This window comes from Oncorhynchus gorbuscha, linkage group LG04 (assembly GCF_021184085.1).
Source record: "Oncorhynchus gorbuscha isolate QuinsamMale2020 ecotype Even-year linkage group LG04, OgorEven_v1.0, whole genome shotgun sequence".
NCBI lineage: Eukaryota > Metazoa > Chordata > Actinopteri > Salmoniformes > Salmonidae > Oncorhynchus > Oncorhynchus gorbuscha.
The window spans coordinates 68,314,483-68,326,951 of record NC_060176.1 but is presented as its reverse complement, the minus strand read 5'-3'; the positions used below and the strand labels follow the sequence as shown (position 1 = coordinate 68,326,951).

Genomic DNA, 12,469 nt, shown 5'->3' with positions numbered 1-12,469 from the left:
AGCATGGAGGAGGAGGTGTGATGGTGTGGGGGTGCTTTGCTGGTGACACTGCCAGTGATGTATTTCAAATTCAAGGCACACTTAACCTCTCTTGGGTAGGGGGCAGTATTTTCACATCCGGATGAAAAGCGTGCTCAAAGTAAACTGCCTGTTACTCAGGCCCAGAAGCTAGGATATGCATATAATTGGTAGATGTGGATAGAGAACACTCTAATGTTTTTAACACTATTAAAATAATGTCTGTGAGTATAACAGAACTAATATGGCAGGCAAAACCCCGAGGACAAACCAAAAAAATCAACCGACCACTTTTTTCAATTGCTGTCACTTTTATTATAAGGTGAAGTCCTCCCAGATTGCAGTTCCTAGGGCTTCCACTAGATGTCAACAGTCTTTCGAAAGAGTCTCAGGCTGTTTTTGGAAAATTCTTACCAGAAATTGTAGTTTTTCTATGTGGCTCCCATTTTGGCTGTAGTGTTTCCAAGCGTGTGGAAGAGAGCGCGTTCTTTGGTATTTGTCTCCGGTAAAGACAATAACGATTATCTGTCTTAAATTTTATCGTTTATTCATGTGTTAGGTTACCTAAGGTTTGATTATAAATGTTGTTTGACTTGTTTGGAAAACTTTATTAGTAACGTTTGGGATTCATTTTGTATGCATTTTGATGGAGGGAACACTGGGTGGATTATTGACTGAAGCGCGCCAGCTAAACTGAGTTTTTATGGATATAAAGAAGGACATTATCGAACAAAAGGACCATTTATGATGTAACTGGGACCTTTTGGAGTGCCAACAGAAGAAGATCGTCAAAGGTAAGGCATTTATTATATCGCTATTTCTGACTTTTGTGACGCACCTGCCTGGTTGAAATATGTTTTTCTTGGTTTTGTATGCGGGGCGCTGTCCTCAGATAATTGCATGGTGTGTTTTCGCCGTAAAGCCTAAAAATCTGACACAGCAGCTGGATTAACAAGAAGTTAAGCTTTACTTTGATGTATTACAATTGTGATTTTATGAAAGTTAAATATTTATAATTCTGTAGTTTGAATTTTGCGCTCTGCAATTTCACCGGATGTTGCCCAGGTGGGACGCCACCGTCCCACCTGCCCCCAGCATGGCTACCCCATCATTCTGCAGCGATACGCCATCCTATCTGGTTTGCGCTTAGTGGACAATGACCCAACACACCTCCAGGCTGTGTAACGGCTTTTTGACCAAGAAGGAGAGTGATGGAGTGCTGCATCAGATGACCTGGCATCCACAATCACCCTACCTCAACCCAATTGAGATGGTTTGGGATGATTTGGACCTCAGAGTGAACGAAAAGCAGCTAACAAGTGCTCAGCATATGTGGGACCTCCTTCAAGACTTTTAGAAAAGCATTCTCGATGAAGTTGGTTCAGAGAATGCCAAGAGTGTGCAAAGCTGTCAACAAGGCAAAGGGATGACTACTTAGAATAATCTCACATTTAAAATACATTTTGATTTGTTTAACACTTTTTTGGTTCATAGTTTTGATTCCTTCACTATTATTCTACAATGGAGAAAATAGTATTAAAAAAACAATTTAAAACTTGAATGAGTAGGTGTGTCCAAGCTTTTAACTGGTACTGTATGCTGTTACTAATAGATGACAACTTGTCCGTTCTACTATTTTGATATGAACAGTTAGTTTATTCCCATCAGCACTAATTTCAAACTCACGCATTTGATCAATCCCCAGCGTGATAAGAATGAGATTTTTTAAATTAAATCTGCAATATTCCACTGGCAGCCTGACAGCGGGAGGAGTTCATTCTCAAGTACCTGTGTTAACATTTGTCAAAAGCACACACACACACATATAAAAACACACACACATATAAACACACATATAAACACACACACACCATTATCACTGTGAGTTTCTCACTAATACAAAATACACCATTGTAATCCGATTAGTCTTGGATCAGGAAGACAATAACACTGTCTGTACACATTTACCGTAACATAGTGTATATCGTTTTTTGGGGGGCCTGTTGTTAAGTCTGACTGCTGTTGCTCGGCCATTGTAAGACATGCTTATCAACTCTGTGGACAGAGGTGTGACCAGTGTCATTTTAAACTCTGCATCAACGTGGGTGTGTTTATTAGGGCATTCAATGGAAAACATTTAAAAACTCTTTGCAACACAGTTCATTTTCCTCTAATGAACACGACCTACTGTATGAGTTAATGCGCAGTGGACATTTCTTAGCACCATTCAGATCAATCCATTTTTATTACGTTTTCTCACAAAAAAGAAAATTACTCTTGAGTCCCATTAGGGAGGTGATAACCTAGAGAATAAGCTATAGTCACATACCAGGGGCTGCTCTGCCTCCAGCAGGCTTTAGATCTACCAGGGGACGGATAAATACACTCACCGTATAGAATGTGAATATTTATTTGCTGAGGAAGGCTCAAGGTTAGGTACTTTTATCTTGTCATAAACGTGTTTCATAGTGGTTCTTTTCAGGGGTAAAGAATAAACACACCATAAATTGTATTCATAGCACAGGGGCATTTTCACTTGTGATTACCAAATGATCCTTTCATTGGTTGAGTGAGTCTCACACACACAACATATTTAGTTTTTGTCACTATTGATTTGAGAGTGATTTTGAAGAATCTTAACTGAGGACCCAACATGTATACAGAACAGGATACCAATGATCCCTCAAACACCGATCAAAAAGGGGATTATTTGTGATGAATGAGTCAAGTGAAGCTGCTGCAGTATTGGCATTTATCATGCATTTTCAATGCTGTTGTTCTCCTCTAATCAATAGAGGAGCTTTCATCTCCTACTGAATGGTAATGGTGATATGCTAAGTATGTGTCCTCTGAGTGCCTTTGAAACCCGGATGGCAATGTAACCCTGGGAGCCTGACTCTGCACAGGAGCCCTGTCACTAATGAGGCCTGAAGACACCCTATAGCCCCCTCATTATCTCAATACACACACACCATCTGCGTGGAAAATACAAAATGCTTTATACTATAGGCTACATATTGTAGGATACTGTTCATATGATACTGTAGCAGCAGAAGGAGAAATGCAAAATACAAAGCAACAAATCGTCAAGATCCATGCAGCAGTAACTAGAGCCTAAATTGCATCAGAGTATGTCGGGATGCAGACAATACCGTCTTCCATATCCCAGTTGTCAAACCTTTTAAAGGCCTATTGTGGTCAAAATTACGTTGTTCCTGTGTTTAATATCATATTGTTGCTGATGAAACTAACACTGTAAAAGTGTGAAAACATTTGATCAGAGTTATTTCCTGATAGTTGCTGGTTGAAAATACAATCTACACAGGACCTTCTAATCAGCAGGTTTTCATGGGCGGGAGTTTGGGCTTTTCCATACTTTTCCAAAATATACTTTTTCGCTTACGTTTTCATTTACAGAATAAAAATCTAAAGTTCAATGTGTTTCCATCGCATTTTCAGCTCTGCCGATAGTTTTGTCACAAAAACTAGCCAACAGCTCACAGATACAGTGCAGCTAGGGGAGTTCTACATGATGAGATTATTATGGATAAGAGCAAGAATATTTTAACTTGTCAAACGGCAGTCAAGCTTTAATCATCATGTCACCAGAATAAGATCCTCAAAATGTATTGGAAAGGAGCAGCTAGCTCATCACCGGGCACTCTCACCACCCTGTGAAGTTCATCCGAATTTATTTCATCTGTAGCCTAATAAACTGCATAGTTTCCCGAGTCATAGTGGGAGAACCACACACCATATTATCGTGTGACTCCAAGTTTACTTTGATATGATGGTTATTGTATCAGTTTTTGCGCATAAAGGCGTTTCCACCAGCAGTTCTCGCATAATTAACTTTACAGACACAAAAAGATCCCACCATGTCAAACGAACAAATTATCTGTGGGCATTTACAAAATTGTACCAAAACTACTTGTTTCCATCATAGCTGTTGTGATGTTTTGGAAACATGGTTTGTGATATTAAACGGCTGCATCGGGCCTTTAAGGTCTGCCAGAGAGAAAAAAACATTTTTGGAAAGTCTTTGTCTGTATCTCCTCTCATTCCTCATACCTCTCTACTCACTCTACTTCTGTAATATTGGATTCCACTACAAAATGGAAAAAGAGATCTACTTTTCTAACCTGCTGTCTTTTCTACCCTTTACCAGGGGGAATCAAAACAGCTAAGTAAGTCATAATTAAGCAATAATACATTAGAGACCATGTGTTGTGACATTTGTAACATGGCTGTGACGAGGTCATAACCATGATATTAAACCAATCTATTATGACCCGTCTATGGAAATATGAGACTCTTACATGTTGGTTGTTTTGTTCTAAGACGCCCACTAGCCTCACAAGACTCGCCTGAAGGTAGCCAAGTACCAGTCAAAACAAAATGAAGGAAAGTATTTTCTTTATGGAAGTACTGTAGTTTAGTGCCTAAAAAAAAGGGGTTACATTTAAGAATACATATATAATTTCCTGATCTTTCTTCCTGATCTTCAGATATAGGACAAACACTTCAAAACAAACTACCTTTTGATTTATTTTATGACTGTTTTATCTGTTTCTCCATGTATGAATCTGTTATTCAATGTGTTTCTATGGGCTATTAGCGCTAAGGACAAATTCTATGTTTCATCAAATAAATGTTATACTGTATATTTTATAACTAAAGGGGTCCTAAAATTCCAAATCAAATACCTAAATGATCCTTGGTATGAACATCTCAAAACAATTCCATATTGTTCTTAGTTGAACTTTGTAGGTTGCTATGGCAAGCAAAAATTGTATCATAAGGAGTGTGAGGTATAGGGGCTGTGAAACTATCTTTGCGGTCCTTTCTAGCTCAGTTGACAGAGTATGGCACTTATAACACCAGGGTAGTGGGTTTGAGTCCATCCATATGTAACATGTATGCACGCATGACTGTAAGTCGCTTTTCGATAAAAGTTGCATATATTATTTGCAGGGCATCATTTGTAAACAGTTGTGGTAGAAGTGGATGGTTCCAGAGTCTGGTCTAGTGGTACAGTAGTGCTGCTGACTTTAGACCATATCCCCTAGGAATTCTAAACCTGTTTGAGCCCTTCCTATCTAACTACCCCCTCTGCATCTGTCTCCTTATCTCCTTTCTACCACACTGTCCTAAATAATGGAATACCAAAGGGAATTGGAATTTCGATCTCCTTAAAAAAAGGAATAGAGGTGGTGCTGTAGTAGTTCACTACCTGCTGGGAATTCACAGTCCTGCAAGAGCTCTGCTGCATATCGTCACTTTATTATCAAAGTAAGCTCATTAGAATGACCACTACAGGAAATAGATACCCAGTCCGTCGCTACAGTGCTACATTCCATCAGGGCCGGGGTGATTATAGCCTCTGTTACAGAAACAACCGTCTCTGCCCTTTGCCGTCTCTACCCTCGCATAGTCATAGGAATCAAGAAGGAGGCATGACTCACCTCGATTCATATGTAACCCGAGCCGTTAAATTAATACTGGCTGGCACTTCTCCCCCTCCCTTGTCCCTGCCCTCTTTTCAAGTGGCATCCGCTCACTGACAGACAGCCCAACTCTGCTGCACAGTCACATTTAAATTTATACACAGAGTGTCGGAGACCCAAAGCCTAAGCTGTAGAAACACTCTCAGACGAAATTGACATTTAAAGAGTAGAGCCGAGGCCTTCTTCCTCATACAAGGTAGCAGGTAAATGCGAGGAGTGTCGTTGTGCTTTCCAGGCAGTGCTTTCTGGGAAGCCATTTGACAGTGTTGAGAATAGTAGCCAGAGGGAGATAAGAAAAACGTTTTTGGAGGAAAGGAGAGAGAGGTGGGGGAATTTATTTATTGATTTCAATGGAGAGACCTCTGGATGTGTTTTCAGTTATTAAGGTGGTAATAACTGAATCTCAAGCACAGTGTAAGTTTTATATTTGGCACCCCCTTGTCATATTTATAGTTATTTTTGATGTAGAGCACATATGATTTAAAATGATGATTGTAGGCCTACATCACGTTTTCCAAGCCGAGAGTTCGAGCAAATCCTATCCTAGAGCAAAATATGTCTATGCACATTTTTACAAGACAACCTATTGCTAGAAGTACACATACTGTGTAACCACTGCTCATAGTTTTATATTCACAAAGTACAGTATATCAAAGTACAGTATCAAACTGCTGTAGGAGTTGCTACTGTGTGAGAAGAGAGAGGGCTTCAGCAGATCAGAGAAGAGATGAGTGGAGTGTACACCTCCTGTGGTTAGCATATATTTTTCATACCAGCATTGTTGTTTGAGACCCACTCGTGATTGACAGGCAAGTGTCATTGCTACAGAAGGATGTTAGGGAGGGGGTGGGTGGGGAAGAGGGGAATGGATATGTGGGAGGGAATATGTGCAGAGAGTGATCATGTTTTCACCATGTGCACAGGAAGAGCGCTCCCGTCGGCTGTCATCAATGTCAACCCTGGGGCATTGTGGGTCTCCAAAGAGTTCCTATGTCACCTCTCCTTACTGTAGTCTTAACCTCATACAACCATCCGGGATGTCTTGCAAGCCTACGTTCTGTTTCGCTACCCAGATTCCAGTCTAGTAATTACGAGGCTACTGTGGACTTCCTAAAACATTCTCATTCTAATGAATGAACACTCACACTCAGGGAGATCCCTTTTCTAATTACATTTACTCCCAATTGTGTGGGGTGTGCTGTTAGTCCTATGTCTATCAAGGGAAATGTAATCTAATTTGTGTGTGTGTGTGTGTGTGTGTGTGTGTGTGTGTGTGTGTGTGTGTGTGTGTGTGTGTGTGTGTGTGTGTGTGTGTGTGTGTGTGTGTGTGTGTGTGTGTGTGTGTGTGTGTGTGTGTGTGTGTGTGTGTGTGTGTGTGTGTGTGTGTGTGTGTGTGTGTGTGTGTGTGTGTGTGTGTGTGTGTGTGTGTGTGTGTTGTTAAGTTGTTTTTCCAACTACCGAGTGGGTGTTTAATGGAAGGTTTGTGTGTTTGTTTCCAGCTGCTGTCTGAGAGCCAGATAAACATGGTGAAGGTGATGAACTCAGTGAACGATGCTCTCAACTCCATGCAGAAGGAGACAGGGAACCTGAAGAGCAAGTTCAAGGCAGACCTCCAGAGAGCACCTGTTCGCAGTGCCCGGCCCAAAGGCTGCTCCAATGGTAGGCCTATGGATGGACACCAATGGTGGCTGGTGGAAGGAGAAAAAGGCAATGAGTGCATGGACATCTCCTAACTACACCATGTCAGCTGTAGAAATGGTTGATCCTTTGAGCTGAAGTAAACCATATGTTTGGCCAACTAGATGTATTTAATGCCTGACAAGGCTATTTTACAATTTCACTAGAAGGAAAAAAGCACAGCTTCATACTGAAATATGTTTGCATACTACACCTCTGATACCACAAATTTAACAAAAATGGCATTTCTATAAAGTACAGGATTTGGACGTGATGAAGTGAAGCTGTCAGGACAGATTCAGACGGCTGACTATTAAGAGAAGAAAATGTTGGAGCTCTCTGGTTTCATTTAATCATTTCTATGATAAAATCCAGGATTTAAAAGTTAATCTGGTGTCTATCTGATCTCGCTAGGCTCCAGACCTCGGGACTGCAGCGATATCTACGCAAGTGGTCAGCGGGAGGACGGGATCTACTCTGTCTTTCCCATGCACTACCCTGCTGGTTTCCAGGTCTTCTGTGACATGACAACGGACGGAGGAGGATGGACGGTGAGTGTCTGATCCCTGTATCAACCTGTGTCACGCCCAGCTGTTGCGTAGGAGAAACGACGATGTTCATGTATGGTCCCAGCAAACCGGGAACATTCCCAGAACATTAGCTAAGATTCCCTATAAAGATGCATGATGTGAATATGGCTCTGTTGAAATACAATTAAAATGCCTCAAATGTGAATTTCCATTAAAACATAATGGGGATGTATTCCAAACGGCTTTAAGGAATACACATTTGCATGCTGAGAATGTTGTGGTAATATTAGGTAAAACTTAAAATAACATGTTCTTGAAATGTTCTGAGGACCTTCAAGACAAAGTCTTGGCATAAGCTTGCCTTATAGGCAGAGTCACAAAGAAAAAGACATATCTCAGACTGACTAAGATGGGCAAAAGAACAGAGACACTGGACAGAGGAACTCTGCCTAGAAGGCCAGCATCACGGTGTCATCTCTTCTCTGTTGCCAATGAGACTGATGTTTTGTGGGTACTATTTAATGAAGCTGCCAGTTGAGGAATTGTGAGGTGTCTGTTTCTCAAACTAGACACTCTAATGTACTTGTCCTCTTGCTCAGTTGTGCACCGCTCCTCTTTCTGTTCTGGTTAGAGACAGTTTGCGCTGTTCTGTGAAGGGAGAAGCTCACAGCGTTGTATGAGATCTTCAGTTTCTTGACAATTTCTCGCATGGAATAGCCTTAATTTCTCAAAACAAGAATAGACTGACGAGTTTCAGAAGAAAGTGCTTTGTTTCTGCCCATTTTGAGCCTGTAATCGAACCCACAAATGCTGATGCTCCAGATACTCAACGAGTCTAAAGAAGGCCAGTTGTATTGCTTCTTTAATCAGAACAACAGTTTTCAGCTGTGTTAACATAATTGCAAAATGATTTTCTAATGATCAATTAGCCTTTTAAAATGATAAACTTGGATTAGCAAAAACAACGTGCCATTGGAACACATGAGTGATGGTTGCTGATAATGGGCCTCTGTACGTCTTTGTAGATATTCCATTTAAAAAAAATAGCTTTTCTTTCAAAAACAAGGACATTTCTAAGTGGCCCCAAACATTTGAACGGTAGTGTATATATTTTTCATAATAATTTTTTAGCAAAAAGTTAGGGCTCAAAACAGGTGGGGCTCTCCTGACAGTTTAGCAGTTACTCCGGTCGGCCCCAGTGTCAATAAATTAATAAAACCAAAAGCTTACCTTGACTTGGAAAAGTTCCAGTGTTGGATAGTCATAGCCAGCTAGTTAACATAGCATCCCTCTCTGTTTGAGTTGGCTGAACTATCTTTTGCTTTCAGTACTAAATTATTTTTCTGATCCTTTGATTGGGTGGACAACATGTCATTTCATGCTGCAAGAGCTCTGATAGGTTAGAGGTTTCCTCAGGAAGTTGTCATAATTACTGTGTAAGTCTATGGAAGGGGGTGAGAACCATAAGCCTTCGAGGTTTTGTTTTGAAGTTAATGTACCTAGAGGAGAATGGAAGCTAGCTGTCTTCTGGGTACACCATGGTGCTACCCTACAGAGTGCTGTTGAGGCTACTATAGACCTTCATTGCAAAACAGTGTGTTGTAATCAACTATTTGGTGAAGTTTCTTTTTACTTGAGTCACAGAGCAGTTAAAAGTATGGCCTTTTCTAAAAGTATTACATTTACATTACATTTACATTTAAGTCATTTAGCAGACGCTCTTATCCAGAGCGACTTACAAATTGGTGCATTCACCTTATGACATCCAGTGGAACAGCCACTTTACAATAGTGCATCTAAATATTTTAAGGGGGGGAAGGGGGGTGAGAAGGATTACTTTATCCTATCCTAAGTATTCCTTAAAGAGGTGGGGTTTCAGGTGTCTCCGGAAGGTGGTGATTGACTCCGCTGTCCGCTGTATTACTCACTAATTCATCAAACACATAGGAGCTTTAATAGTGTTACTATCAGAAAAGTTCTAATTAAGTCCAACTTTCAGGGTATGTTTGGACACATTCATTTGTGGTACTTTTCTCATCAATATTCGTGGTATTTCTCTCATCAATATTCGTGGTACTTCTCTCATCAATATTCGTGGTACTTTTCTCATCAATATTATTGAAGTGACCTCTATCACTTTATTGCTCAAAAGCCAATTATTCTGAATTCTGTTTCTATGAGGGATCACTTAAAAGTGCATCTTTCTCAATGCATTGCAATGTGTTTCAAATATAATGCCCAATTAACTGTTCAAGTGTCTTGATGTCACGCCTTGGTCATTGTATCTTGTGTTTTTGTTATATGTTTGGGTAGGCCAGGGTGTGACATGGGTTTATATGTTGTATTTCGTATTAGGGTTTGTATTAATTGGGAGTGTGTATTATTAGGGGTGTGTCTAGTTAGGCTTGGCTGCCTGAGGCGATTCCTAATTGGAGTCAGCTGATTCTAGTTGTCTCGGATTGGGAACCGTATTTAGGTAGCCTGAGTGCGCGTTGTATTTCGTGGGTGATTGTACCTGTCTTAGTGTTAGTCACCAGATAGGCTGTATTAGTTTCATTCGTTTGTTGTTTTCTTCTTCCGTTATTTCATGTACCGTATTAGCTTCATTAAAAGTCATGAGTAACCTACACGCTGCATTTCGGTATGACTTTCTACAAACAACAGAAGAAGATCGTTACAGAATCACCCACCACGATTCACAGACCGAGCAGCGTGTGAACTGGCAGGATCTGAAGGAGGACGATATGGATTATACTACGTGGGAAGAAATCGACAGGTGGGCGGCCGACCCAGTGCGAGTGCAGGAGCCCGCCTGGGATTCCCTACAGCAATGCGAAGAGGGCTATACACGGATGGAATCGAAAAGGAGAGCATGTCTATACAGAGCGAAAACCGTAGGTAACGGGGAAAGCGCAGAGAGAGAGTGGCAGAGTCAGGAGTCAGACCTGAGCCTACTCTCCCTGTTAATTGTGAGGAGCAGCAATATGAGGACTTCTGGTCTTGGGAGATGATATTAGACGGAAAAGGACCCTGGGCGCAGCCGGGAAAATATCGCTGTCCCAAGGAGGAAATAGAAGTAGCTAAAGCGGAGAGGCGTGAGTATGAGGAGGCAGCACTGCGACGTGGTTGGAAACCGGAAAGTCACCCCAAAAAATGTATTGGGGGGGGCTAAAAGGGAGAATAGTTATGCCAGGTAGGAAACCTGTGCATACTCCCTGTGCTCACCGTTGGGCTAGAGAGACCGGGCAGGCACCGTGTTATGCTATGGAGCGCACGGTGTTTCCAGTGCGGGTGCAGAGCCAGCTGCGACTTATACCAGCCCTTCCTATTGGCCGGGCTAGAGTGGGCATCGAGCCAGGTAAGCTTGGGCAGGCTCGGTGCTCAAGAGCTCCAGTGCCCCTGCACGGTCCGGTCTATCCAGAGCCACCTATACACACCAGTCCTCCGGTAGCAGCTCCCCGCACCAGGCTTCCTGTGCGTGTCCTCGCGCCAGTACCACCAGTTCCAGCACCACGCACCAGGCCTCCAGTGCGCCTCGCCTGTTTAGCACAGCCAGAGCTTTTCTCCTCTCCTGCGCTGCCGGAGTCTCCTGTCTGTCCAGCGCCACCAGTGCTCCCAGTCGGCCCAGCGCGTCCAGTGCGCATCGCCTGTTCAGCACAGCCAGTGCTTTTCTCCCCTCCTGTGCTATCGGAGTCTCCAGCCTGTTTAGCGCAGCCAGAGCCTTTCTCCTCTCCGGCGCTGCCGGAGTCTCCTGTCTGTCCAGCGCCACCAGTGCTACCAGTCGGCCCAGCGCGTCCAGTGCGCATCGCCTGTTCAGCGCAGCCAGAGCTTTTCTCCTCTCCTGCACTGTTGGAGTCTCCCGCCTGTTCAGCTCAGCCAGAGCCTTTCTCCTCTCCTGTGCTGCCGGAGTCTCCTGTCGGCCCAGCGTCACCAGTCTGCCAGGATCCACCAGAAGTGCCAGTCTGCCAGGATCCGCCAGAAGTGCCAGTCTGCCAAGATCTTCTAGATCGGCCAGACAACCTTAATCATCCAGGTCCACCAGCCAGCCAGGATTTACCGGAGCCTACTACCTGCCTGAGCTTCCTCTCAGTACTGAGCTTCCTCTCAGTACTAGGCTCCCTCTCTGTACTGGGCTCCCTTTCAGTACCGAGCTTCCTCTCAATACCGAGCTTCCCCTCAGTACCGGGCTTCCCCTCAGTACCGAGCTTCCCCTCAGTACCGGGCTTCCCCTCTGTCCCGAGCTGCCCCTCGGTCCCGAGCTGCCCCTCAGTTATGTGGGGATCAGGGTGAGGACTATTAGGCCATGGTCGGCGGAGAAGGTGGATTATCCTAGGACGCGTAGGGGAGGAACTAGGACATTTATGGAGTGGGGTCCACGTCCCGAGCCAGAACCGCCACCATGGACAGACGCCCACCCGGACCCTCCCTATGCTCTTGAGGTGCGTCCCGGAGTCCGCACCTTGGGGGGGGGGTTCTGTCACGCCTTGGTCATTGTATCTTGTGTTTTTGTTATATGTTTGGGTAGGCCAGGGTGTGACATGGGTTTATATGTTGTATTTCGTATTAGGGTTTGTATTAATTGGGAGTGTGTATTATTAGGGGTGTGTCTAGTTAGGCTTGGCTGCCTGAGGCGATTCCTAATTGGAGTCAGCTGATTCTAGTTGTCTCGGATTGGGAACCGTATTTAGGTAGCCTGAGTGCGCGTTGTATTTCGTGGGTGATTGTACCTGTCTTAGT

The 12,469-nt window shown here is 43.2% G+C and overlaps 1 protein-coding gene across 2 annotated transcripts in view; it reads left to right on the top strand.

Annotated features, from left to right (window-relative positions):
- fibcd1a (fibrinogen C domain containing 1a) overlaps positions 1-12,469 on the top strand; it is a 122,015-nt gene that overhangs the window by 33,514 nt on the left and 76,032 nt on the right. For both annotated transcript variants that reach the window (XM_046347968.1, XM_046347967.1), the window contains 2 exons: positions 7,025-7,184; positions 7,617-7,753. In XM_046347968.1, the coding sequence (XP_046203924.1) occupies positions 7,025-7,184; positions 7,617-7,753 (297 nt within the window). The remainder of the gene's footprint in view (positions 1-7,024; positions 7,185-7,616; positions 7,754-12,469) is intronic.